The sequence below is a fragment of the Sebastes umbrosus genome, chromosome 22 (assembly GCF_015220745.1).
Source record: "Sebastes umbrosus isolate fSebUmb1 chromosome 22, fSebUmb1.pri, whole genome shotgun sequence".
Taxonomy (NCBI): Eukaryota; Metazoa; Chordata; class Actinopteri; order Perciformes; family Sebastidae; genus Sebastes; species Sebastes umbrosus.
The window spans coordinates 7,283,041-7,311,005 of record NC_051290.1 but is presented as its reverse complement, the minus strand read 5'-3'; the positions used below and the strand labels follow the sequence as shown (position 1 = coordinate 7,311,005).

The window sequence follows — 27,965 nt, the reverse complement described above, 5'->3', positions numbered from 1 at the left end:
TACAACCACTCACTAAAACAATCCAGAGTTTTTGATGACTGACCATAATTTGCATATTCACAACATGAATTTTGAAAATTAATCCAAACTAAAGCATTTATTTTAGAAGCTACGGAAGAAACCATTGAGGGAAATACTTAATGCATGTCCAAGAATATAGTAATAATGACAAAAAATGTTTAGTTTGTTCTTCAAATACATTGTAATTATTGATTTCATCCACATGATGGCACTACAGCTCATTTTAAATCATAAATGCAGTGCAAAGTCTGTCCTAATAAGACACTTTATAGCTCATCCTCATATTTAATAATTCATTTGTAAGGTTCGTTGCTTGATTTATGTTCCTTTTTTGGCAGTCTGAGGCATACACAGATTATAAAAAGAAGACTGATCCAGAGATGAAACTCTTTTCCACGCCACCCACCCCCGCCTCTGCAGCTCTGTCTTCTCCAGCTGACCTCCATAGTAGTGAGGGTCAACGACTAGCAAGTAGCTGCCCTCGTCCCCAGTGCACACCCCTAATATCCCCTTGGAGGAGTTGTCCCTGTCCCCTCCCATCATCACTGGAGATCCATGCTTGTCAAAGTGCTGATGGAGCTCCTCCACTGCAACATGCTCCAGCTCTGCTCCTCCACCTCTAACGTGCACCACTTTGCAGGGAACATCGTAGAAATAGTCGAGGACCAGGGAGGCTTCGAATGTTCCTATCCACTCCCTGGAGCCGGAGCAGGAGTCTGGTTTGTCCCCCATGGTGACCAAGGCTTGCTGGATCTCTGGGAGGCTTGGTGGAGGTCTGCGTTTGACCTCAAGTGGACAGCAGTTATGGCAAAGCCAGGAAGCCATAGTCTGGATGGTGCGGTATCCACATCCCCAGCCTCTGTCGTCTTGTCCATCACAGCCATAATGGAAGTAGAGATAGTCTCCTTTAATCAGAGAACATTTCACAGAGTCTGTGAGTGGATAAGAAAGACCGGTGTGGATGCTCTTTAATAAGATATTCTTCATAATCGTGCCCTCTTCAGCTCCACTTCCTCCCCAGTCAATCTCCTCACACCCCCCTGCTACATTTCTATCCATTTTATCCATATTTTGCATTAAATGTGATACATTTGAACTCAAAAATGTTCCCAGCTGTTCATCACATGGACTGTTCATCCGGAAGTCGCCTGGTGTAACTGCAATAACTGTCCCCCTCTGTGCACTTGCGATAATGTTCCGACTGACGATGATGCCTTCAGGAGCTTTTGGACAACTCTGTTTCATTCTTACGAATATAACTTATTCTTTCTTCTGGACTGGAGTGTGGAGCAGTAGATTGACAGGAAACAAAATAATAAATAAATATAGAAAAATAAAATAAAAATAAAAATAACAATAAAATAAAATAATAATAATTATTAATATTAATAACAATAATAATAATACTACTAAAAATGTAATTATCTTCATTATTCCTGTTGCCCTTAAGTAATTAGCTAGTGTGGAGCAGTAGATTGGCAGGAACATAAATGAATGAATAGATAAATAAATAAATAAATAAAAGAATAAAAAAGAAAGAAAATAACAATAAAAATAAAATAAAAAATGAATAATTATTAATGATAATAACAATAATAATAATAATACTAATAATAATTAAATTCTCTCCATTATTCCTGTTGCCCTTAAGTTATTAATTAGAAGATTGTGTACTTTCTTAGATGTCTTTCCTAGCTTTCTTACGAATATAACTTATTGTTTGAAGGTTAATTTATTTTGGAACATTAAGGAAATAATGTACTTTTTTTTTAACCTGGAAAGTGTCTGAATTACTCCTAGCATAGTTTATGAAACACTTCATATTATAGGCTAGCCTAGTGAAATAATTATAATTTTTTTTTCTGGATGTTTTCAGTAGTCTTTGAAGGTCGCACAACACACCTTAATTAACGCACCTTAATTAACGCACCTTAATTGATTAAATGGGAAAGGAAATGGCGAGCAGGGTAAAGCATACCAGATTCGTCTCGTTATTCGTGGTTTTTCTGTCTGTCTGCTGCGTTTTCTTTGCAGAAAAAAGTGATGTAGGAACTCTGGAAAGAGTCCAAATAAGATGTGGTGAAGTGGAAGTGAGAATCACCGTAAAGCGAGAGTTTTTTGAGGAGAAACGTATTCCGTTCAAACCTGGTAATCTTCGGCTTGGAGCAAACTCAACACAGCAGGAGGAGGAGGAGGAGTCCTGCAGAGCAAAGGGACCTGTGTCTGACTCTGACTCTGAGCTGGTGGTCATCATCTCTGCAGGGCTACACGACTGTGGGACTGAGTCCAGTGTAAGAGGAGAGGGGGGTAATAATTAGTGATGGGAATTATATATATATATATATATATATATATATATATATATATATATATATATTTTTTTTTTTTTTCTTCCTTTTTTTTTCTTCCTTTTCCTCATAACAAAATAAAATAAAATGAAATATGGACAAAACAAAATAGAGAGAAAAATAAATTAAAGAAAGAAAAAAATAAATAAATAAATAAAAATAAATGAATAAATAAACAAACAAACAAATAAACAAAGAAAGAGAACTTTTAAAAAAAAAGCCAACATAACTGGGCAAGATCGTGTGTGTGTGTGTGTGTGTGTGTGTGTGTGTGTGTGTGTGTGTGTGTGTGTGTGTGTGTGTGTGTGTGTGTGTGTATATATATTTCTTTTTTTCTTTGGTCATATAAAAAATATATATATATTTTTCCTTTTTTTTCTTCCTTTTCCTCATAACATAATAAAATAAAATGAAATATGGATAAAACAAAATGGAGAGAAAAATAAATTAAAGAAAGAAAAAATAAATAAATAAATAAATAAATAAAAATAAATAAACAAACAAATAAACAAACAAAGAAAACTTTAAAACAGCCAACATAACTGGGCAAGATAGATAGAATATCATGTGACTGTGTGTGTGTGCTTGAGAGGGGTGTCTGGCTGTCAGTCAGGGTGCAAATCAAATTAAGACAAGATTAAAAAGAATAAGATAAAATAAAGTAAAATAAATATAAATAGGTAGATCGATAAAAGTAAAAGAATGATGGCTAAAAGTGCAGTACACATCTTGGTCCAGGCTATTAAATAGGGGTGTGTTTGTCCTGCTCCAACATTGGTTAGCTGCTTGTCAATGTCCAGTAGTGGTGGGAATTTCGGCTCTTTTTAGTGAGCCAGATCACTTTGCTCAGCTCACCAAGAAGAGCCGGCTCTTTCAGCTCCCAAACGGCTCTTTCGTTTTACCACTTCTGCCTTTTTATAATTCAGTTCGCGCCCGACACATCACTAACAGAGACACATTATTCAGAAATACGTCAGACATGAAATATTGAAGCACAAAAGTATTTTTGATTTATGGTTTCATGCATTTCTTTATACTGTCCAGGTTCATGGAGAGTGGCTTGTGTATTCTAACCAGCTGGTACTGTCTCCTGCTGTGGTTCCCACCTCTACTACAGGCAGTGTGATAGTTAAAGGTGCAGCTACTGTCATCATACCTGTCGAGTGTCACTATAAGAGGTAAGGCAGGTGTCATATTAATTAGTGATGGCGAGGTGAAACTTCATGAAGCATTGAAGCTTTCCAAGTTCGGAAAAGGGTTAATTTCTCGAGGCTTCATGTGCACACAAAACCACCTGGCAAATAGATTACATTTTGTGACTATTTCATGAACTGCCGTGAGACTGTGTTGCATCTTGTTGTTTGAATCCTGGTGTGTACCTACAGAGTACACATTTTACTTGGTTCAGGTTTCTTATGTTGCATCTTATTTTAGAGGAACAAAGTTGCAGTTAGATGTCATCAACACTTTGTAATTGTATAACCAGTGCCTTATCTTTGTGTGAGCACAGAAAGCAGACAGTGAATGGAGAACCATTAACCCCAACCTGGCTACCCATGACATCCACTATCAGTGCATTTGGCCTTCTGCACTTCTCCCTCCGCACCATGGCAGGTGAAACCACCATCTCATTGAATCTAGACGGAAGAATCTGGAAGATTTGTCTGACAACAGTTGAATATATGAAATTGGGACTAAAGAGAAAAAAAAAACATCTGTTTGTTCTTATGCAGATGACTGTACCTCTCTACGTAGTTCCTCAGTGTATCAGCAGGGGGAAGCAGTGTTTCTGGAGGCCAGCGTGGACGCCCCGCTGCACCCTCCTCTCGCTCTATATGTCGACTCCTGTGTTGCTACGCTGAAGCCGGACCCTCTCTCCTCGCCAAGCTACAAGTTCATCACCAAGCATGGGTCAATCTTTCCTTCTGACTAAAAAAATAATAAGTTACTCAATAAAAGAATATTCATTTGTGGATTGTTCAGTACATAAAACTCAACACAATGTTATTATACAGCACAGTGCTCAAGCCAATAATCAAATGTAAGCTTAAATTGATTGAATGGGTACTCACAGACTACTTAATGCCATTCATGAAATCATTCCAGCATGTGCATCTCCTCCTTTACAGATGTCTTATGGACAGCGTATTGCCGGGGTCTTCATCTAAATTCCTCCCTAGGGAGCAAGATAACAGACTGTGCTTCAGTGTCCAAGCCTTCCACTTCAACCAGTCGTCTGGGGAACAGGTAACAACACCTCGTTGGGCAGTAGCCCGTTCATTAATATCTGAATTTCTAATAATTGTTATTTGAGTCATCATTTTAGCATAAAGGTTGTAATCTTTTGTGATTATTTTACTATTATTTCTATTGTATTTAAAGGGTATTTCATCAAGCATTTTTAATTGATTAAGGCCTAAAGGTATTTATGATATTGTAGAAATACATCCTCTATCAAATGTTTTTTATTAAAGCAGCAGTAGGTAGAATTGGAAAAAAAAATATTTAAAAAAGTCAAACTAGGCAGCGCTGATCAAATATGAATCAATATTCTGTTACTGTAATGACTATTTCTCGCCTGAAATGTTTTCAGAATCATCTCGTAGTGTACTGTTTAGCTGTAAAATGTGAAAGTTTGTGACCCGGCAGCCATGCTGAGATCAGTTGAGGAAATACCAAACACCGCCCACCAGCCGGAGCACACTTTCTCATTTTACAGCTAAACATTACACTACAAGATGTTTCTGAAAACATTTTAGGTGAGAAATAGGCATTACAGTAACAGAATATTAATTTATATTTGATCAGCGCTGCCTAGTTTGACCGTTTGGTCGGAGTTTGCAAGTGATTAACAGCTGCCACCGTTGAATGAACAGCCAATAGGAACGCTCTCTCTGAAATGACCTGTGATTGGCCAAAGTCTCCCGTCATGGGATTTTTTAAACCCTGAAAACAGGCATGAGGAGGTGCAGAAGTCTAGTTTTCTCTCAGAGCACTTGAATTACAATATGCTGAAAGATAATTATGGATTTTCTGTGCAATCACTGGCTTTCTTTCTTCTAGATGTTCATCAGCTGCCACATCAGGGCCACTCTGAAACAAAACTCACACAGCCACCTTGATAAAGCCTGCTTCTTCCACAGGCCCACATTCAGGTTTGTCTACCAAGCTGTTTGTGACCTTCAGTTGTTAAATCAGTTCATCATGATTTGATCTTATATGTGATTTTTCAGTAACGGCTTATAACATCCACTGATGACAAGAGCATTTAATTATCTGGGGCGTCACAGCGGAGGTGTTTTATCGGGATGTTTCTCTGTCATTCAGCTGGCGGGCCACAGAGGGAGACAATGCTCCGTGTGGATGCTGTGACTCTGATGACTGCTTTAGACAGACTGGACACACAGCTAAACCAGATACAGGTTGCTCAGCCCTTTTATAAACAAATGCAACCTACACAATTTTGGAGTTTTTTTACAAAACGCAATTACATGGTCTATAAGCCAGTTGTGTGTGTGTTTTTGACAGAAAAGAAGCATGAGGCGGACACAACAGTTGGGCCACTTCTCACCCTGCCACGCTCCCATTGGATAGGCTGTCTGTCAGTCCATCGCTAAAGAGCAATTACAATTAGGTGGGTATGACTGTCGAGACTAAAACCAGGGGAGTACGGGGACAGGAGCAATAAAGAATCTGTCTTTTTCACATGACTCCTCATGAAATTTGGAATTCTTTGCTCTACTGATTTATACTTCTACACAACCCATTTAAAGCTCCTACAAGTGGGATTTATGTTTTGATTACTTTGAACCCTGGAGGCCTGTTGCAGCAGTATTTTACTACAGCCATCACAAAAGCTCCCACACACACACACACCACTGCTGACTACAGACAGAACATGTTGGCAGAAGAGATGATAATGTAAACTGAGTAATAGACTTGAATACATTTATGTAAGGAGTTATTTTCCTCTCTGGCAAAAGATATGTTCATCATATCGGACGGGTGAATAAATAAATGACACCACCTAATTTAGTCACTCTAAACTTTAATAATTCCAGCTACAATATGCATGTAGTATAACACTTTTATGTTGTATATCAACGCATTGCTGGTCAGTCGGTCATGCATACTTCAAGGAAGTTGTACCTTATCTCAGGAGAAACAAACATAACAACACGGACCAAATTTCACAGTGATGGTTTCATTACTGTACATTATACAATAATCATTAATTTGTGTATGTTGAAGTTAATATTCTACATATACAGTAGGGGTTTTAACCTATTTTTCCTCAATACTTTTACAGAGTCTTTGAGATGAGGACAGAAATCCTGTTTATAAATGTACGTCTCGTCTTTTCATCACGACTGAAGAATGGGTAGTTTTTCATTCAGCCATGAAAATTCACAGCCACGAAAACAAACCCATGAGGAATTTCCACAAAGACGCCGAAGAACTACAATGGAACCTAAAATATCTCGGAGGCAACAAGCGCACTAGAATAAACAGACATCTGAGTAAGAATGGGACGGCTACGCAGCCATGCACTGTATGTGCTTTACATCCCCTGTCTGCAGTAGAAACAGTCGTCTGGTCCCGTGAGAGGAAATGTGACAGACCACATGGGAAACCTGGTGGATTTCACAGGGTAGTGTCTTATGCCATGACATCAGGACTACAGTACTTCTTGATCTGTTTCCCTGAAAATAAGCGACTATTAATGTAAATAATTCCATTTTAAAGAGGATCTTTTCAGGGCCTAGAATATGCTCTAATCCAAAATTGGTTTCTTAAAATTGCTCCACAGATCAGCAAAGAATGTAATTCTCTTGTAAAGCAAGAATTTTGTGAATGGAATAGTTGAAACCGACAGAGCGATGCCGCACCCCGGCGCGCACGCCTGAAGGGGTTTCTTTCACAACAATGACCCGCTAGCTGTACATTATCCCGCTTATAACACGGCTACTTACTTAAGAAATCAATAATTTGACACAAAAATGGTCCGGCAGAGTCCGACGTCAGAACTGCGCCCATAGCAACGGTCTGCTATACATAGCAACGGTTTGCTATACATAGAAACGGTCTGCTATACATAGCAATGGTCTGCTATACATAGCAATGGTCTGCTATACATAGCAACGGTCTGCTATACATAGAAACGGTCTGCTATACATAGCAATGGTCTGCTATACATAGCAACGGTCTGCTATACATAGCAACGGTCTGCTATACATAGCAACGGTCTGCTATACATAGAAATGGTCTGTTATACACAGCAACGGTTTGCTATACATAGCAACGGTCTGTTATACACAGCAACGGTCTGCTATACATAGCAACGGTCTGCTATACATAGAAACGGTCTGCTATACATAGCAACGGTCTGCTATACATGGCAACGGTCTGCAATACACAGCAACGGTTTGCTATGCATAGCAACGGTCTGTTATACACAGCAACGGTCTGCTATACACAGCAACGGTCTGCTATACATACCAACGGTCTGCTATACATAGCAACGGTCTGTTATACACAGCAACGGTCTGCTATACATAGCAACGACCTGTTATACACAGCAACGGTCTGCTATACATAGCAATGGTCTGCTATACATAGCAACGGTCTGCTATACATAGCAACGGTCTGCAATAAAGGAATAACAGACCATAGAACGTCATGATCGACCAATCAGAATCGAGTATTCAACAAAGCCGTGTAATAATGTCAGGATATAGTGACCATGAAATCACAATATGTACAATAGAGGGATACGTTTCTTGTCACTGTGGACGCCTATAGTGACTTTGTTTAAATCATATTTGCTCCAATTCTACCCACTGCAGCTTTAATTTATTGCATATTAATTAAGATTATCCCACACATTTCAAATTATGTTTTGTTACTGTTTTAGATTAATTGTTTGCGCGGTCTGCATGCAGATAAAACCAGGTATACCAATTATGGTTTAAGCCACCCAGATTCAGTAGTACAGTGTTCTGGCAGCCGTGCCAATTGAAAGTGGCCAATTGAGATGGTTATTAATAAATCGTATTTTAAGGCATTGGACTAGTTTACCTACCCCTTTCACCTCTTGTATCAGTTATGTGCTCTCCTGTGTTGTTATATCAAATGTTGTGACTAATGTGTTTCGCTTGAGTATGTGACGCTGGTGTTGGTCTTGGCATGGGACATCAGGTAATGTTTGTTTGTCTCCCTTAGTTGGAGCCTCTCAACACAGACGGGGAACTCCTAAGGTTGCCGAGGTCTATTCTTTATTTGTGGGACAAGCCGCTTTTGCATGGGAGAGACTACTGGCCTCAGCTGCATTACTATCCCTCGCAAACTGATCCAGTGTGCAAGAGAGATCTTGCTCTGATAGCGCTATGGCTGCGCTATGAGATCCCCTTCATATTTCAAAAAGAGGGGTTGACTTTTGCAGTCACCTTGGACAAGATTAAAATTTCTTAGGATGCAAACACAGCTTGAACTTTTAACTACATAGGGACAGATTGGTTTGCAAACTCTGGTGCAGTACACAAGAGTAACCCTGGAGTTTGGGGTTTCTGTTTATCACCATTTTGACCATTGTTTAGGTTCAGAATTTTTTTTTTTTATGGTTATATTTAGGGACTCAAAACACTTGGTTAAACATCAGGAATGATCAGGGTCTTGTTTAAATATTGAAACAACTAAATGTGACTTGATGTCGGAACGATGGGGGAGAGTGGCACGACCGAAAACAGGACGACCCAGACAGGATCAGTTCAGTGATTTATTGAGTAGGTATACATAGACTTACTAGCAGGCAGGCAGGCAGGCAGGCAGGCAGCCAAAGGCAGGCAGATTTGACAGGCTGGGAGCATGCAAAGAGTCCAAATTAGACTGTAGGTCAGGCAGGCAGGTACCAGTGGCTCAAAATCAATGGACAGAGAAGCACATTGCAACTGTCTGAATTGACAGAAGAACAAAGGATCTGGGCCGGTATATATGGAGAGTAGCTGAGTAGGGAATGAGGTGCAGGTGTGTAAATGTTCAGAGTAGCTCAGTTGACTGCAGAGCAGATGAGGGAAGTGGGGAGAGGTATATAGATGGGTGATGCAGGCAGGTGATGGGGAAAGGAGGGAAAGTCAGAGGGCATCTGGTGGATGGATAGAAATATGACAATGAAGGGGCCTGAAGAATAGGGAATGTGGCTGCGGAGGAGGGACAGAGAGACTGTGACACCGCGAGACATGCAGTGTTTAACATTTAACCAAAACCAGGATCTTTCCTTAACCTTAACCAAAGTGCTTTTGTTGCCTAACTCTAACAACACGAGGCACTCATGATGGATGCGAATCCCTGTCTCCGGTGTCAAAGTCCTGGGTTTGGATGCCTACCATCCACCCCAACCAACGTACCTACTTCCTTCACTTAGAAAAACACTGCCACTATACACAATCATTGGAAAAAGGATGCCTCTCTTCTCACACATGACACTTAATTTGTCACAATCATTGCCATGACCAACAAGTCTGGCCGCCATGTGGCCAGGTAAATATTGTCGGATATCACAAGATCCTGCAAGAAATGCGGGATTACACGAAAATCCATCTTGTCAGGCTTCAAGTAATGCATTTGTGTCCGAACCACAGTGGATCGGACCAATCAGCAACCTGTGAGGAGCTACTGGCAGCTACGGGCGTGGTTTAGGTGTGTGAAAACCCATATCACCTGCCAAGTTAAGTGCCTGCTCTTTTCCAAACAGTTTCCAATGACTGCTTCTCAGATGTTTCTGTGTAACAAACCATCTGGCGCGTCAGTTTGAGGTAAATGCACCTGGCCCCAACATATTGCTTTGCTGGCACTGGGATTACTCACCTCTCAGGTATGTGCTTGCCCGAGGTTTTGCTTCAAGAGTGGTCCACAGCGTCCCTATTCTGGGCAGAGGTCCCAACAGTTTTCTTGAGCAATTGATAAGCGTCTGAGATCAGGTTACCATGCACATTCCTACAAGGAACACAAGAATTCAAAATCCTCAAAGGTAGGAGGGAGACATGTAGCTACATCATTGTAACAGGAAGCATTAGTGTGTGTGGCACTGGTGGACTCAGTGTCACATGTTTGAAACAAACGCTGCAAAGGTGCCCTCTTGGATGCCTCTATGGTAGATAAAACATGATTAAGTGCCCCCGAGGGTGCCCTTCCAGTAGAGACAATGAGATAAAGTGCCCTCTAGGGTGCCCCTCCAGCAGAGAAAACATGATAAAGTACCCTCTAGGGTGCCCTTCCAGTGGAGAAAATGAGCTAAAATGCCATCCAGGGTGTCCTTCCAGTAGAGAAAACGTGATAAAGTGTCCTCTAGGGTGCCCTTGCAGTGGAGAAAACATGATGAAGTGCCCTCTTGGATGCCCCTACAGTTGATAAAACATGATAAAGTGTCCTATAGGGTGCTCTTCCAGTGGAGAAAACATGATGCAGTGCCATATAGGCTGCCATACATGCTAGAAAAAGTTCTACGTGCTGGTGCCCCTTTAATTTTTTTTTACCCCTGCTCCTCAGCAAGCCTGAGTCCACCACTGGTGTGTGGTCTTCACTTAAACAAAAACTCTGATAACATGACCACAGAATAAAACCAGGACTGTTAGTTTTATTAAAATCAACTGTACTGCCTAAATGTAGTGGACACTCAGAGATTAGTACGGTGAGAGATAACATACCTATTGGGAGGTATGTTCCTTCACAGAGCAGCCAGGCAGTTGTGTTGAGCTGATGCAGTAAGAGAACAAAATAAGGTGGGTTAGATATATGCCATTTTAGTTGGATAATAAACAAGACTTGGTTGCATTGGAATATACAGTATTTACTGTCTTATTTTGGTGCAAATGGAGAATAAGATCAAGGCACAAGAGAGATGTTGAGCCCAGAATAATGCGAGCGTTGGCTGTAAATTTCCAAAGCACACATACATAGAGTAATCAGATTATCACCTAATGTTCGACAATTGTCCTATTGTGTGACGGGCTTATGTTGCCAGTAAGTTGTTGAACATGAATGTGTAAATAACACATCCAGACAAACTTCGAGAAAGTCGGAATCAATGTGTGCACATCTAGGGAGACAATCTTTGTGCTAAATATTTATACCGACATGCATGACAGTGCAGAACACAAGTGGAGGTGAAAGGTTGTGTTGGAATGTCAAACCGGCAGTCTTAAACATCACGAGCCGTACAACAGTCAGGGCCAGCAAGTCAGGGAAATAGCAGACAGGGCAGTCAAAAGTGGGCGGGTTGGGGGGGGAGTGTGAACTGGAAATGACAAGTGATGAGAGGCCCATTGGATAACAGAAGGTGTGAGTCTAGGGGCAGCTAGGTCAGCTATAATACCACACAAGTCAGCTGAGCAACAGGGACAATACCAGATACCAAGATACAAGAACAAAACTTGATGATACAGCCAGATGATTGCGTGAGGGATAAATGGTACTGTATTTAAGTCAGATATGGTTCAAGGGCAATGTCTTAAAATGAGCTAGAAATGTAAAGGATGTCTAAGCAATGGGATTTGAAGTAAGAATTCAGAGAAAAGTTATCAAGCAGTGGTTTCCAATTTTTCCAATTGTGTACTCTTGTATTCTACCTATTTAGGTGATCCCTTGACTTTGTCTCTAGCACCACCAGCAGGCTGACATCTATTGAATGGACTGCCAGGAAATTTGGTTCAGATATCCGTGGTGCCAGCAGGTTGACATTTGTGATTTGGCGTGAAATGTCTCAACAAGTATTTGATGGATTTCCTCGAAAGTTGGTACAGGCATTTCCCCGTTAGGAGGATTTGTAACTTTTGTCGTACCTTAGCTTTTGCTGTGGTGCCATGATTAGATCAAAATTTTGATTTGTCCATATCTTTGGTTTACAAAACTCTGTTGTACAGGTTTTAACTGCTGATTAGCATATATTATCATGCTAACGTGCCGAACGATTATACCTAAACACCAGCATGTTGGCATCGTGTCAAATTACAGCCAGAGCCGCTAGCATGGCTGTAGACTCTGTAGAAATGAACGCACACTTCAGTGCTCAAGACGTCAAGTGTGGGTAATGGGGCAGACCCTTAAGCCTTGGTTATTTCCGCAAAGACGGTTGCATAAACATGAGCTGATGTGGACTTGTGATGAGGAAACGTTTGGAACTTTTGTACTCCGTGAAGGTTTTGCCTCACAGCAAACCAACAATGTCAAAGCTCCTCAAAGTTCTCCATTTTCACCGCTCATCCGCATTCGGATCCGCATCTGCATCCGCATCTGCATCTGCATCTGCATCCGCATCTGCATCCGCATAGTTCGAAAAATGTTGATATACACGAACAGGCGAAAACCTGCCGCACGTAACCCCCGCGAAGGTCTGTGTCTGATGGTGTGACGTCGCTTTGGCCGAGCGGACACTCACGACCCTCACGGATGCGGCAAGCCTAAATCATGCTTAAGTCTTGTTGACCCATTTTAGCCGGGGAAGTGGAAACACATATCTCTACATTCTTCAGTAATAGTTGCAGGACAGACGGTCTACACAGTTACACACCTGTTGTCTTTTTTTTTTTTTTTGCAACTGCGGCGTTGTGTTGTTAGCCAGCAATTAGCTCCACTGGAGTATTTAGGGGGTTAAATGCTTTACTCATGGGCCAAATGCCAGCATTTGCGCATGGAGAAACTCCAGTGATAAGGTCCTGGAATGTTTTCCGCACTTGTGGCCATCACCATGGAATCACAATATGTTCAATAGAGGGATCTTGTCACTGTGGACGCCTGCAAGCTGAAACAATAACTTCCGACCTCGTCAGTGGCTACTGTCTTGACTCCTGCCTTGGCTCCTGTGTCTCTCACAGACAGTCCCCCCATTCTTTTATGTCAGCTTCCTGTCTTGTGTCGCGCCAGAGGAGTAGACCTTGCTGGCTGCGAGCCCAAAACCTGAATGAGAAAGCAAAAAACAAACACAAACACACACACACACACACTTCAACGTAACAGCTGTGCACTTTCACTGTCTTCTATATAGTACGATAAAGCCTCAATCTCCTTACTGTATGTTGTTTGCATCACCCCGGACCCTGGCCGTCAGGGAAAGATCATTTGGGTTCATTACCAACTTTACATCACCTCTCATCCTAAATTCAATAACGGTGTCCCATCCCAACCAAGGAGTCATTGTGACTGGACCCCCCTGCCCCCGCACTCCCCACACATCCCTCGCCTCCCACTCCAATCCCCATGTCCTGGTCACGGAGCATGGCTCACAGCACGTACCTCGTCTCCCTCTCCTCTCTCTCTCTAATGTTGGCTCAGACATAAGCAAACAGCCCTTTAAGCAAACAGTGCAACAATTTGTCAACATTGCCTTCAGCTAAGCACAGCGGCGACCATATAGTATTAAAGCTGACTCATATCAGAAGGAGTAATATGTAAACTATGTAAATCAAAGAATGTCTATCACTTATGAGTAGAATATTTAAGACATATTTAGATACCCGGAAGACAATAAATGCATTCCACTTTGTGCATCACATTTTTTTTTTTTTTTTTTGCATCATCATTTTGAAAAGGGAAGCAAAAGAAAATCCTGAAATATTAGAGATTTAATTATTAATATATAAAATACAATAGAATATTATTTTTGTAATTCAAATATTTTCAGTAATTGTCTATTTTTTTTAACCATTTTATTTAAGTACACGCTTGTGTACACAAGCATGTGTGCGTGCCGTACATGCACCTTATATGGGCTTGTGAAATAGTAAGCATTCAAGTGTGTGAGCTTGGTAGCTTTTATCAGTGTTTCCAAATATTCACTTGACATTGCATGTTTGCTACTGATAATGCATATGTAAACATTCATTTACTTCCCGTCTGTCTGATGCAAACGCCTCATGTATAGCCCCTGGAAGACACCTCCTTCCTCCATGACACACAGAGGGCATTCCAGGAAATTTTCTATGTTTCCTTTTCTCTGGCTCCAAAGGGACTACGAAGGGTCAGGGTGAGGACATGGGGCATAAACATGCCTGCTTGAAGTGCAGATAATAGACTTGCTGTATGATATCACATCCGCACTGAACTGACGAATAGTCTAAATTAAGAAATAGAGAAAAGTATTCCCAGAATGCCACCATGGATGAACTCCAACGTTGGTGCTGTACATGGACCAATTCCTTGAAATAGCCTGCATATTCCTGTGGCATATACTTTGTTCTGATGATGCATACAGTAGATAAGTCATTGCTACTCTACGTACCTGGGTAAGGGTCAGTGACATTTTGTTCATTGAAATTTCTTTTTTTACCTAACACAGGATTTCACAAGAGGGGGTGGGAAGTGTTTGAATTAATTTAATTAAAATTGCATTCTTGCAATGGAACCTTGTATTAAAGCTGAATGTGTTTCAATACAGTTGAAGTTGTCTACTGGCCACCAGGTCAGGCATCCACTAGATCAGCGGTTCTCAACCAGGGGTCCTTGAGGGAGTTCCAGGGGGTCCCCAGAAAGATGGGGAATAGTATGTTTTCACTATTTAATTCACTATAGAAGTGAGCCCACTGTGGGTAAGAGCCATAAAAGTGACTATTCTGATCATAGGTTTCACATCTCCTTAACTGTAGAAGTCTAACAACCAAAATATTTTCAGATGGAGGTCCCTGAAGCAAAATCTTATCAAATGGGGGTCATAATGTGTAACAATTTAGGGGTCCTTGACACAAAAAAAGGTTGAGAACCACTGCACTAGATGTTGTCAGAGGACATCTTACATTATCCAGGTTTAATTTACTTCTTAACATAGGCCAGATGGACAATTCAGCTCATGTGCCAGTACACTGTATATCAAGCATGATTGATAATGACTGGGACGTACCAGAGGAAGCCATGGGAGGGAAGAGCACGCAAAATCTCCGTAATGACCCCACTGATGTGCGGAACCTGGAAAGTGAAAATCAAATTTAAAAAAAATCCAGTTTACAAAAATCTGTCTGAAAATCTGATTTGAAAACACACACTTTGCAGTAATCTTTGTAGTTTAACCATTCAAACACAGAGCGTTTTCACATCCTGTCTGCACCTCCTCAATGCCATTTCCAAACGTTACCAAAAAACGCTTCCGCAACGGTGCTGTCGGTCGGGACCGCGTTATCAACTGTAAACGCCATATGAGTGTAGTGCAGAGTGGCGGCTGTGAGCTAGCCAATAGGGCACGCTCACATGCACTAAAAGCATGCACGGCCAATCCGGCTATGTCAACAAAGCACGGAGAAGCTCTGATTACAACACACACAGAGAGAGAGCAACTTCATTCTCTGCTCAGGTAGACATTACTCCTCTATATCTTTACATAGTAAATAGTTGTTTGATGCTATTATAATCCTCTAGATATCGTATAGAGAACCTTTAACCGAAATAGTCCTATAAAGTAGTAAATATGAACTGTTATGACTTACATTACATTAAACGCCCACAAGGAACTTCTGACTTCACACACAAAACAGCACAAACTGTCTCTGTCAGCTTGATGCACATAACAAGGTGCAGGCTTCAATCAAGCACAGTTAAGAGTACTGTCCAATCCCCTGCTCCCTCAATCAATGAGGTCACTCACTGACTTCGGCTTCCTAACGTTATGATAAGGTTGACTAGTCAAGATCAGTTTGTATTTGAGTTTTACCCCTCTTGCCATCCCTTAGTCTCCATTCCCTCATCCTTATTTCTACCACACCTGTGTCTAAGAGTTATACAGGCTTGTCAACACATCTGTGTAGTTTAACATGCTTTTCCCTTAATTACAACACACAGTCACATCTACTTTATAATAGCATGTGCTATTAACTAATCTATCTTGCCCTGAGGAAAGAAAAATGACCTTGAAACGCATGAACATCTGGGTGAAGACCTTCAGGTGGAAGTTTTGGATGATCACCAGCTGGATGAAGATGTGTGACACTGTGGGAAAAGGGGGTTTAAAGTTATACCTGTGCAAAGAGCAACTAACATATACATGCTTATACACATTTTTCATCTCAAAGTTGAATTTCAGATTGTAAAAAAAAGTTAAATTTATGTCAAACCTTGATTTTTGTGAGGCATCATATGGCCACTGAATGAGTCCTGGCATGTGACACCAGTGGCTATATTAAAAACGTAATGCTTTTGTTACTAAATAGCCCATTTGAGACCTAATTTCAATGTTTACACAATCAGTGTTTTTATATGAAATGGACTGCTGTAATGACTGTTTCTAAAAAAACATCCAAACAATGGATGGGAAGGAGACATTATTTACTTATTATTAAGCCAAAAGTTTTATAAACAGGGATAGCCTATTATTTGGATAACAATGAAAGAAAACATCTTTTGCCTTAATGGGAGGAGGTAGTTTAGATTGTCATAGAAAACAATGCAACTTCATTTTTCAAAGTCATCAATATAAAAAAAAAAATCAAACAGGATCAGTTTTAAGAAACACCTACCGGATAAGTGCAGGAGATCCACAAAAGAGCTTCGTTTCCAATTAGCAGGGCAATAGACGGACCTATGGGCCAAACCATGAGGACCATGTGAGGGGCTATGCGGACACCAACATGGAGCTTCCCAGTGAGTTATACACAGGATTTTTTTTTCTTTAGTAGATAATCTATTTTCAAGCTTTACGCAAAGGCATGGCTGCATGGGTTGATGTTTTATGGCTCACCGTGGTGCGTAAAAAGGCGCGCACGTTGTCGGTATAGGGGAGGTAAATAAAAGGTTTTGCAAAAAGCACAGCGGTGATGCAAAGTGTGGTAGGTGACTGCTCTCTCCAGCAAGCAGCACACATGTTTTAGTTTAGACACGGACCTGCATGCAGGTCGGAGCGCTGCTGCTGCTGGGATCAGCGCACTTGGGTCCTTGTTGGATTTGCATGGTGTAACTTGAGCTCGTAAAGGTTGGGCATATATATTTAAACACACCATGTTTCTAAAAGATGCGGCACCTGTTTGCGAATGTTGCAGAAAACGAGTAGAGGTAAGAAGCGCTACTTTGTGTGCATTCCATTTTGTTGCTGCAAACGTGTTCTAGAATACTGAGCATATAGAACTGATTTCTATATGCTCAGTATTCTAGAACACGTTTTTTATATGCTCAGTATTCTAGAACACGTTTGTCAAGTATCACTGTTAAGAATTTCCCAGTAAAATAACAGTAAAGAACTGATGGCAGCAGGGTTGCTCTTTATATTACTGTAAAATTAAAATTATTATACTGTCGCTGAAATTTACAGCTTTGTACTGTTAATGAAAAATACAGTTTGAACTGGTTGTTTTATTTAATAATTTCACAGTATTTTACAGTTAATTTACTGTTTAAAGATGCATTATATAGCCACCTTTCTTTTACATTATCTTACTGATTTGTTTTAATGCACTATTTAGGTTGTATTTTTATTTTTTTTGCCTAGATGAATAGACTTAGCAGGTTACAGACATAGGAATAGTCACACTAAATACAATTAAACTCACTTGTTAGGAAAAAGGCTATAATAGACTTGTTGACACTTTTCCCAAAAATGTCTATCTCTAGCTGGCTACAAGCACAGAATGCAAACCATAACAACATGTGAGTGAAGAACAGTAAGGCTAATTCACTGATTTTACAGTCATGTACAATGTACAAGCCTCACATGAGCAGATCAGGTCCCAGAATTAAAAAAATACTGCATGAAACTGTTACTGATACTTTAGACAGTTGATCAGCAGTAAAGTGATGTTTTTTAAGAATGCATTATAGTTCAGTTAAAAAACGGCCTATGAGCGTAATTTAACAGGTTTTCTTTTGTATTAACAGTAAAGCACTGTTTTTAGCAATACGATGGTTAATACTGTTGAAATCCTGCTGTAAATTAACAGCAATTGTTTACAGTGTAGCGCATTCAGTATTTACAATACTGAATCTTGAGATTATATACAGCGTCTCTGGAGGTCTGGGTTTCTGTGAAAGCTGTCTGATTTGTGCCAAACTCCACTTCCATGTTCTAAGTCCTGTTTCTGCACGCTTCATGGTTGTATTTATTCACCACAGTTCATGGGAATGAATTGTGTAAAGCCACTTCCTAGAAAGCTGCTGTACATTAGGCTCTACTGCTGAACTATAATCCTCTCAATAGCTATTAATCATTTAAGCTATAAAGCTCAATCACTTCCAAATGGAGCCAAGTTACTGTCAGGTGATGGACATTTAACAAAGCTAATAATGTGTGGCATAGACACTATTCAGTCTAAAAAAATAATAACTTTTTAAAGCTTCTGATGAAGCATCCTGTTAAGCCTTGAATTTACAGATTTAAGCATGGCACTAAATCTGCTGGAGTTGCTGGTTTGATTCCCCTCTAAAGATGCATCATTTCCTGTTACTGTAAGCCGATGCAGATACAGCGGTCTCCTGAGGAGCTGCTGAGCACTGATGACCACTTTCTTTTTCTGTCTTTCTCACTCAGTCATGATTCTCTAGCATGACACAGCAGACTGAGACTAAGGGCTCTGAATGCCAAAGCTGAATCTGCAGTTTTTTGGCGCGGTCGTCACATACCGGTGTCAGCAGAAAAGAGCAAAAGGTTATCAAAGGCTGTCAGCTATAAGGGATTCCAGCAAAGCCGGACAGGAAATGATGTCACACCTGTGTCATCTGATAGCTACTTATTTACAACCCTGCACTTTGTCATGGGGAAGACCCATTCAGAAATAGAAAGGAGGTGGGAAAGCATTACCATTCCATACCTGAGATGCACTTTAAATAGCATCTCCCTGTCAGAACTCTGTGACATTTAACCATCAGTTCCACATTCGGTTCAAATTGCTGAGCTCTTTCTGTGCACCTGCTAGATATGAATTTGTTAAAATAGCACAGGCATTGGCTCACGTGAGAATCCGGCCATCTTCCCATAGCCTCTGTCACATACCTGGAGTGAAGCTTGCCATTATCCAAAGCACTGCCACTTGTGGACTACTGCGTCCGATTTAAAATAGCAACATGGTTTTGGCAGCTGATCGTGACAGACTAAGGTGTTGACTTTGGAGTTTGAATGCAGAGAGGGAGAGAGTGCGTGTGCGTACACACTTTAGATTGATGCATTCTCACGTAGGCAGCGGCGGAGGTGAAAAGGCCAGCGATAATCCTCAAGCTGAGTCACACACACTTATTTAAAGTGGCTGCGTTTTGGAAAGCGACAAACGTCAGAGTGTATGGGAAGGAGGCCATTGGTTTATCTGTGCAGACGTCACTTCACCTCTGAAACTGCTATATGAGTCGGTACATGTTAAAGGTTATTTAAGCGTCATAAGTATGCCTGGGACCGCATTGTAGATCATAATGTGATGATAAGAGGGACCGCCAGGGCTTGTATAAACTTAAAGTATCATAGGAGGGTCTGAAAAAGACCATATGCACGAAGATTTAAAGTTTGTGATTTACTTTGAAGTGGACAAATGTCTGCTAGTGAATTTACTAGTGTCTGAGTAAAGTGGAGCAGCCACTTAACAGCCAACAGGACGGAAACAAGCCCAGCAGTAGGATTTATTCCCTGTGTCAAATACTGTACTTTGTAATTAGTCCCATTCAGTATTCATTCCCTACTGTACCATGCTTACAGCTTGTACCCATTGAGTAGGGTTGATTAAAATACTTAATCGAGATTAATCACATGATTGTCCATAGTTAATCGTGATTAATCGCATGTTTTTTATCGGTTCAAAATGTACCTTAAAGGGAGATTTGTCAAGAATTTAATACTCTTATCAACAGGGCAGTGGGCAAATATGCTGCTTTATGAAAATGTATGTATATATTTATTATTGGAAATCAATTAACAACACAAAACATTTAGCATAAAAAACATGGGTGCCCTCCAGTAAAGAAAATGGTATAAAGTGCCCTCTTGGATGCCCATTTGGTAGATAAAACATGATAAATTGCCCTCGAGATGCAGTGCCTACCTAAAAATCGCAAGTTGCGTTCATTCCTTAAGGAAATTAGTGGCGTTAAAATTAATTTGTGCGTTTTTATCACGTTAACTTTGACAGTCCTAATTATGAGTAAATAATAATTTCCAATGAGCCTATGCATGACTCTGAAAATGCACGTCCATAAGTACTGGTGAATGTTTCATTTAATTTATGTGCGTGTATCGGTGTATGTGTGTGCTCATATTTACTAGATTGCAAGTCTGCGGGGATTATGTATGCTCACTCAGGGGAACAGGGAGGAAGCAGCAATACTGTTACTAATGCACACATTAGTGACGTTGTGGGACACTGTGCATAACTACCACTACGTACTGTACATACAGTTTACAGAAGGTTTCTGTGAAACATGGGGTTGTTACGCATCAGATTTATCGAAGATCTAAGTTTTCTAGACACAGACTGATTCTGTGTCATCGACAGTGATCCATGACGCTAGAGGAAAGAGGGCATTGAGGTTAAGCTGATTATACAAGCACCACTACTAATGTACTGCTAGTATGTTCCTAATGTTATCTCTTATTATCCCCTCAGTGGTAGCAAACCCGCAATATTAGAGTAAACTTTTGTGCCATTCAGATCAATTTGTTCTAGTTATCTGGGAGTCTGGGAACTTAATCTGGCTTGTATGTGACCTGTCTGCCTGGGAAGATCTTCTGTATTTTCTATCATCCTTCTGCGTCACACATCCAGGCTGCTGTGAAAGAGCGCATTCAGCATGTGGCACAGAGGAACGAGGCTGGGTGCCCCACATGACCCACAACAGTAGAACCACTCTCATTGCCAAGTGGACCCTTGGAGTTCAGAGTATGCTGCGCTCTCAATGGATGTTAGAAGCTTGTTTGAAGTTTGAATTTCTTAATAAGGCCAACTAATAGCTCAATTGTAGAACCACCCTGTTCTAAATAAGGGATAAACAAGGAAACAGCCATTTCTGTATTGTCATGATATGTGCAGGTTTCTGTTCATAATCCAGGATATCACATGGTTTCTTAGGTGTCATATGCAAGTATGAAACAAAATGAATGAGCTACTGCTGAATCATGCTGACTTCACATGAAGTCTGTAATCTGTATTTCTATACTGGCAAGTCTATAATGTCCCATAACTACTGTAATGTTTATGAAAGACTGATCCCTGAGCAGCTAATTTATCCAGAGCCCTGCAATATATTCAAGCAAAGGCAGAGTTGCAACTCAAAGGGTATTGTTTTGCAACTGACCTCTGACCGCACAGTGAGGCGAACAGAAACAGGGATTCTGTTAAGAAGATCAATAATCTGCAACTAGTGCTATCAATCGATTAAAATAGTTAAATCGCAAATTAATCACACATTTTTTATCTGTTCAAAATGTACTTTAAAGGGAGATTTGTTGAGTATTCAACACTCTTATCAACATTGGAGTTGGCAAATATACTTGCTTTATGCAAATGTATGTATATATTTATTATTGTAAATCAATTAACAACACAAAACAATGACAAATATTGTCCAGAAACCCTCACAGGTACTGCATTTAGCATAAAACATATGCTCTAATCATAACATGGCAAACTGCAGCCCAACAGGCAACAACAGCTGTCAGTGTGTCAGTGTGCTGACTTGACTATGACTTGCCCCAAACTGCATGTGATTATCATAAAGTGGGCATGTCTGTAAAGGGGAGACTCGTGGGTACCCATAGAACCCATTTTCATTCACATATCTTGAGGTCAGAGGTCACGGGACCCCTTTGAAAATGGCCATGACAGTTTTTCCTTGCCAAAATTGAGCGCAAGTTTGGAGCGTTATTTGACATGCTAGTATGACATGGTTGGTACCATAGGTCACTAGTTTCATATGATGCCAGTATCTAAACTATAGCTTTAAAACTGAGCCTGCTTCAACCTAAAAATCGCTAACTTTGACAGCCCTTACTGCAGCATTAATATATGTTCACATACATGCCTATCAGCTAAACTCTGGATCTGAATAGGTCATAAGATATCAATGGTAAGAATTAAGTATTTGTAGACAAATGAATCATATGTCATTAGCCCTGAAGGTCAGACCTTACGTAAGATGCATGAAAAAGTCACCAGATGTATTTTCACGTATATATATAACCATGAAATACCTCGACTGACGTAACCAGAGGAGGGCAGTGGGTCGAGGTATTACAAAGGACGCAGTTGTTCCTAAAGTCTTGTGGTGTTGTTATATTTATAATGTGGGGGAAAAAAAGAGAACAAATGAGAAGTGGATTGCTTTGTATTGTTCCCTGTCAAATATGTTATCATGTGGAAATGAGCGCAATGGATGAAATCAAATGAATCACTTATGTTTTTTTTTATAATGGTGATGGTTCATTTCTGATGGTGAGCTGGTCATGAACAGGTTTATCCCTGCAGGAATGTGTCCTTAAAACATGTCTGTCACCTGTCACAGGGGTAACTGGTTTAATTCCCCTCAGTAGTTATAACTGAGATGGCTTTTACCAGGTTAATAATCTCACATGGTCCAGGTGTACAGTATAGCTGGCCCATGTATAACTGCATGAATCAGAAAGTATCAGTATTGACTTAGACTTAGACTGCCTCTGTTCTGCTTCATCTTCTATAACATGTCCCATTTGCTTTACTGTGTGAACCTTAAACTTGGTGTCTGGGTATACACACACACCTTTAGAAACTGCAATTGTGTGAAAAGGTTTGTGACAGTTCTTGGATTTCTGCATAAATCTCAATATAATAGGTGCTCTCAGACTGAAATAACAGGTACAACCAAGCCATCACAGTTTGATTAAAGCCTGATCATCATAACGTATCGCAAGATTCCTGCCAATACACAGCCCCTCGTCAACTGACAGTCATGCAGATAAGTGAAACACAAAGAAGACAACCAGTTTCACTATTAACTTTTCATAAGAGTGGTTGTTCTGCAAATCATATGAACTATCTTGCTTCCTCATATTACACTACGTCAGTCTATTACCATGATTTAGATCCTTTAGACAAAGGTTAGTCCTCATAAATAGATACAGTCCAAAGGGGTCCCAAAGTGTGTCTCACAGCTGCTGCTTACTTGCTCCCTAGAGCAAATCAGCTCGTTTTCATTCGGTTTTGATGTTCCGCAGCCTTTGATTGACTGTATTCGCGTATCTGTTATGGCAGGACTGCTTGCCTTGCTGTTGATGGTGTTGGAGTGGACCCGGCCAGGCCTACCGTCCCCGCTGAGGCCCATCTGTGACCTGAGGGTCCTGAACCATTTCATTAAGGAAGCACGAGACGCAGAAGTCGCTATGGTGAGAAGAAAATGTATGGTGAAGCTTGCTGCAGAGATAGTGTGGTCCTGGATTCACCCATACTGAATGTTTATGTACCATTGGATAAAAGTACCCTAAGCACTAACATTGTTCCTTTCTTGTTTTCTTAGAAGTCATGTAGAGAAGGATGTAGCCTGTCAGAGTCTGTCACTGTTCCCCAAACCACAGTCGACTTTGATGTCTGGGAGAGGAAAAATGTAAGTAACCATCGAAAACAGTTGAATGTTAAAACAGACAATGGACTCAGGGCGCAGCGGAGAATGCCCCTATGATAGATAAAACCTGATAAAGTGCCCTATAGGGTGCCCTTCCAGTGGAGAAAATGAGATGCAGTGCACTAATGGGTGCCCTTAAATGGAGAAAATGTTATAAAATGCCCTCTAGAGTGCCTTTCCAGTGGAGAAAACGAGATAAAGTGCCCTTTAGAGTGCCCTTCCAGTGGAGAAAATGTGATAAAATGCCCTCTAGAGTGCCCTTCCAGTGGAGAAAACGAGATAAAGTGCCCTCTAGGGTTCCCTCCAGCAGAGAAAATGGCATAAAGTGCCCTCTAGGATGCCCCTGTGGTAGATAAAACATGATAAAGTGCCCTCTAGGGTGCCCGTCTAGTTGAGAAAAGGAGATGCAATGCACTAATGGGTGCCCTGAAATGGAGAAAACGTGACAAAATGCCCTCTAGGATGCCCTTCCAGTGGATAAAACAAGATAAAGTGCCCTTTAGAGTGCCCTCCAGTAGAAAAAACGGTATAAAGTGCCCTCTTGGATGCCCCTATGGCAGATAAGTGCCCTCTAGGATGCCCTCCATTAGAGAAAATGGTATAAAATTCTCTCTTGGATGCCCCTGTGGTAGATAAAACATGATAAAGGGCCCTCTAGGGTGCCCTTCCAGTGGAGAAAACGAGATACAGTGCACTAATGGGTGCCCATAAATGGAGAAAACAAGATAAAGTGCCCCTCAGACAGCCTGAGTCCACCACTGCCACAGCACAGAATCATACTTCTTGGATGTTTCTAGATGTCATTTTCTGTGTTTCAATAAGTTTTTTGGGGACCTGGAACTCTGGTTAATTTCTAATGAGAGAGCTGATTACCTGCTTCCTTTGTTCCGTATCGCTTTCATAATGAGACTCTTAAACTCTTGCCCTCTCTATTTTTTTTGGCAAGGGATTAGAGCAAGCCCGGGAGGTGCAGTCTGGCTTATGGCTCTTACAACAGGCTCTCAGCTTGCTACGGACCTCAGTCACCAACACAGCCCTCCACAGCCACATAGACAACTCCATCAGAAACCTGCTCAGCATCAATGCTGTGCTGCGTAGCCTCAACATCCAGGTGAGTTACAGCAGTTACAAATACAAAAACAGCAGCAGCTCTGTTTACAGGGAGCCATTTGTCAATTTAATGGTATGAAAACAGCCTACTGTGACGTCACCCATTGGTTTGTGGACTGCTGTTTTGAAGCCTCAAAATTGGCATTTTGGCCGTCGCCATCTTGGTTTTTTGCAACCAGAAGTGACCCGAGAGGGAGGAGCTCAGTACGACCGAACTTTGACATTTTTAGGTGACCAAAAAGATTATAATTAACTTTCATGGACTGAAAACACACTGTGAAAGGGTTAACGTTGTAACATGAAAACACGGACAACTCTCAGACGCCGTGGTAACGACCTGTCAATCACAAGGTAGCCCCGCCCTAAAGCATCCTCTGCTTTATGGTCTATTTGACACTAAATGGGATCATAATTTACTAAATGAACATCATGCTGTGTTGAAGAAGACTTGAAACTACTGATTGAGACCATAAACTCATGTTTACAATGTTTACTGAGGTAATAAATCAAGTGAGAAGTAGGCTCATTTTCTCATAGACTTCTATACAACCAGACTTCTTTTTGCAACCAGAGGAGTCGCCCCCTGCTGGCTACTAGAAAGAATGCAGGTCTAAGGCACTTGCGCTATTGGCTCCACTTCTCAGTCCCGGAGGTTGTCCACTATTTACAAACCAAATGCCATGAAACTTGTCAATCAGATGCAAATCTCTTTACTCCTACAGGCGGATATGTAACATGTTGTAGCGCATGCTTTTGAGATTTCGTTGAAAGAGGAGGAAACACTAAAAAAAAAATATACATCTTCCAAGTTAAGACAAGAGCAACATGTTGCTTTGTATTGTCTTTCAGGAATATACCCCACCGGCAAGTGCAGCGGGGCTTGAGGGAACATGGAGGGTGTCCTCGGCAACAGATTTGCTCCAAGTCCACGTCAACTTCCTGCGAGGCAAAGTGCGCCTCCTTCTGTCAGATGCACAGGCTTGTCAGCCAGATGTCAGCTGATCAGCTGATCTCCCTATACTCCACACGGAGCTAATTTGTGTTTCTGAAAGGCAAGAGGAGGGACTTGACACTGTTGACCTGCACGCTGGGTGCTGGAAACAGTGTGGGGAATAGAGAGAAAGATGCAGCCATCCTCACATACGGGGGAGGAAGCTGGAAGGAGAGGACAGTCCCAGCTGGGCTTTGGACAGACAGGAGACGATTGCACCTTGGAATGTAGATGTGAAACGTGGACATGGTGAAGCACACACTGACCAAAATGAGGCCCGTGGGACGCACTGCTCCAATCGCTGTTCTACTGGCACTCTCTTGCACTTTGTGTGTGGATGTACTTCTGTGTGTGTGTGACTGCAAGTTTAAATCTGTACGTAGCTCGCATGTGTGTCAGTGAGTTTGACCCTTACACTCACCTCTTTAGAGTGAATTGTGGAGAAAGTATTGATTGCACCTGGAAACTGGAGGACTGTGAGGTTGCGACAGGGCGTCCAAAAAACGAATGAGGCCTCATCCCACAAGCCTTTAACATTTTTTCAACTATGCCTCACAAACATTAGTCTCTTCTCTTAGATTTTTCAATGACTATTTTTATATATTTTGTAAAAGTTGTGCGATTACTATTTATACAGATTTTATACTTTTAAGCTCCAGTCTTAGTATTTTTTAGTGTCGGATCTTTAAGATTTTAGTTGAGCTCTCGTTGCCGTGTTCTCTTGTGTAACACTGAACACATTTACAAAGCTGTTTGTTGGCATCATTTGCAATGGCACTCTTCCTTTTTATACAGACTGTATGTACTATGTACCCGACTAGCTGGTAGTTTCACATTACATGTTCCTTCCAACTACCAGAATGGACTATATAAAGTCAGTTCGCAGTGAACGAGGGAGCAAGAGGTCAGTGAGGAGGGTTACATGAGAACTGTGAAGCTGTTTTGTCATTATCTGTGTTTTTGTTGCTGCGTAACCAACACTCAGCCGGTCTCCACACACTGATAGTCAGACTGCACGGAAAAACGCTGTTTGGCTTTTACAATTAACTTCCTGCGAGGCTTTAATTGCAAATAGTTTTCCAGAATCTGACGTTAACGCTGTCTCTTCCCTCCCTCTATTGTTCGTCATCATGCAGCAGGCAGGCAATTAGTTAGTCCTGGGAACTCGAGGCTTTCTATAGAATGGATGCTCAACTCCTCCAGACCGGTTAAGTGTCCTTCCTTGTTTTTTTCCGTGTTTTTAAATTGTGTTGTGCGAGTGCAAGATGTTTTTAAGGATGTTTGTACATGTTTTCTTTCCTGTTATTTGTTTGTTGTTTTGTCCCATCACTGTATAATTTGCTATTTAAATACAAAATATTATTCTTGGATAAAGAAAGGATAGATGGAAACACAACAAGGGGAAGTCTGTCCATTTCATTCATTTGCTTTGTCTTGAGGGTCAGCGGAGTTAACGAGCAAGCTTCTGTAGTTCAGAGGCTGAGAACAAGCTGCTATTGGTCTTAAAGCGGCAGTAGGCAGAATAGTTTTGACATCATTGGGCAAAAATTCCATAATAACCTTTCAGCATTTTGTAATGAGAGAAAACTAGACTTCTGCACCTCCTCATGGCTCTGTTTTCAGGCTTTAAAAACATCTAGCCCGTGACGGGAGACTTTGACCAATCACAGGTCATTTCAGAGAGAGAGAGCGTTCCTATTGGCTGTTCATTCAACGGAGGCAGCTGTCAATCACTCGCAAACTCCGATAAAACGGTCAAACTAGGCAGCGCTGATCAAATATGAATTAATATTCTGTTACTGTAATGCCTATTTCTCGCCTCAAATGTTTTCAGAAACACTATTTGCTCCGGCTGGTGGGCGGTGCTTGGTATTTCCTCAACTGATCTCAACATAGCTGCCGGGTCACACACTTTCTCATTTTACAGCTAAACAGTACACTGAAAGATGATTCTGAAAACA

General features: G+C 41.0%; 3 protein-coding genes across 6 annotated transcripts; 2 read left to right on the top strand and 1 right to left on the bottom strand.

Annotated features, from left to right (window-relative positions):
- Positions 1-69: 69 nt before the first annotated feature.
- On the bottom strand, positions 70-4,250 carry ufsp1 (UFM1-specific peptidase 1 (non-functional)). Of its 2 annotated transcripts, XM_037758323.1 has the most exons (2): positions 4,113-4,250; positions 70-926 (listed from the first exon to the last, which is right to left on the bottom strand). In XM_037758323.1, exon 2 carries the CDS (start codon positions 844-846, stop codon positions 340-342), a length of 507 nt encoding a protein of 168 aa, XP_037614251.1. In that variant the 5' UTR covers positions 847-926; positions 4,113-4,250; the 3' UTR covers positions 70-339. The 2 variants fall into 2 exon arrangements, with proteins under 2 accessions (XP_037614251.1, XP_037614250.1); XM_037758322.1 differs by lacking the exon at positions 4,113-4,250 and having other exon boundaries at positions 70-1,321.
- LOC119481430 (zona pellucida sperm-binding protein 3-like) lies at positions 1,945-21,308 on the top strand. 2 transcript variants are annotated; one of them, XM_037758321.1, is made up of 9 exons: positions 1,945-2,312; positions 3,414-3,547; positions 3,880-3,983; positions 4,103-4,280; positions 4,499-4,616; positions 5,433-5,524; positions 5,697-5,791; positions 5,898-6,003; positions 21,077-21,308. In XM_037758321.1, exons 1-8 carry the CDS (start codon positions 1,965-1,967, stop codon positions 5,984-5,986), a joined length of 1,158 nt encoding a protein of 385 aa, XP_037614249.1. In that variant the 5' UTR covers positions 1,945-1,964; the 3' UTR covers positions 5,987-6,003; positions 21,077-21,308. The 2 variants fall into 2 exon arrangements, with proteins under 2 accessions (XP_037614249.1, XP_037614248.1); XM_037758320.1 differs by lacking the exon at positions 21,077-21,308 and having other exon boundaries at positions 1,946-2,312; positions 5,898-6,086.
- Positions 16,892-27,400, top strand: epoa (erythropoietin a). 2 transcript variants are annotated; one of them, XM_037758326.1, is made up of 5 exons: positions 16,892-16,985; positions 23,537-23,667; positions 23,799-23,885; positions 24,850-25,014; positions 25,863-27,400. In XM_037758326.1, exons 1-5 carry the CDS (start codon positions 16,973-16,975, stop codon positions 26,013-26,015), a joined length of 549 nt encoding a protein of 182 aa, XP_037614254.1. In that variant the 5' UTR covers positions 16,892-16,972; the 3' UTR covers positions 26,016-27,400. The 2 variants fall into 2 exon arrangements, with proteins under 2 accessions (XP_037614254.1, XP_037614253.1); XM_037758325.1 differs by lacking the exon at positions 16,892-16,985 and adding an exon at positions 17,261-17,393.
- Positions 27,401-27,965: the final 565 nt, after the last annotated feature.

Bases quoted from the DNA above. Each gene is read 5' to 3' on its own strand.
- LOC119481430 (XM_037758321.1), top strand. From the start codon at position 1,965: ATGGGAAAGGAAATGGCGAGCAGGGTAAAGCATACCAGATTCGTCTCG. The intron at 3,548-3,879 runs GTAAGGCAGGTG...GTGTGAGCACAG, and splicing joins GTCGAGTGTCACTATAAGAG to AAAGCAGACAGTGAATGGAG. The intron at 5,792-5,897 runs GTTGCTCAGCCC...TGTTTTTGACAG, and splicing joins CACAGCTAAACCAGATACAG to AAAAGAAGCATGAGGCGGAC.
- ufsp1 (XM_037758322.1), bottom strand. From the start codon at position 1,266: ATGAAACAGAGTTGTCCAAAAGCTCCTGAAGGCATCATCGTCAGTCGG.
- epoa (XM_037758325.1), top strand. From the start codon at position 17,372: ATGTTGCAGAAAACGAGTAGAG. The intron at 23,668-23,798 runs GTGAGAAGAAAA...TTGTTTTCTTAG, and splicing joins GAGACGCAGAAGTCGCTATG to AAGTCATGTAGAGAAGGATG. The intron at 23,886-24,849 runs GTAAGTAACCAT...TTTTTTGGCAAG, and splicing joins ATGTCTGGGAGAGGAAAAAT to GGATTAGAGCAAGCCCGGGA.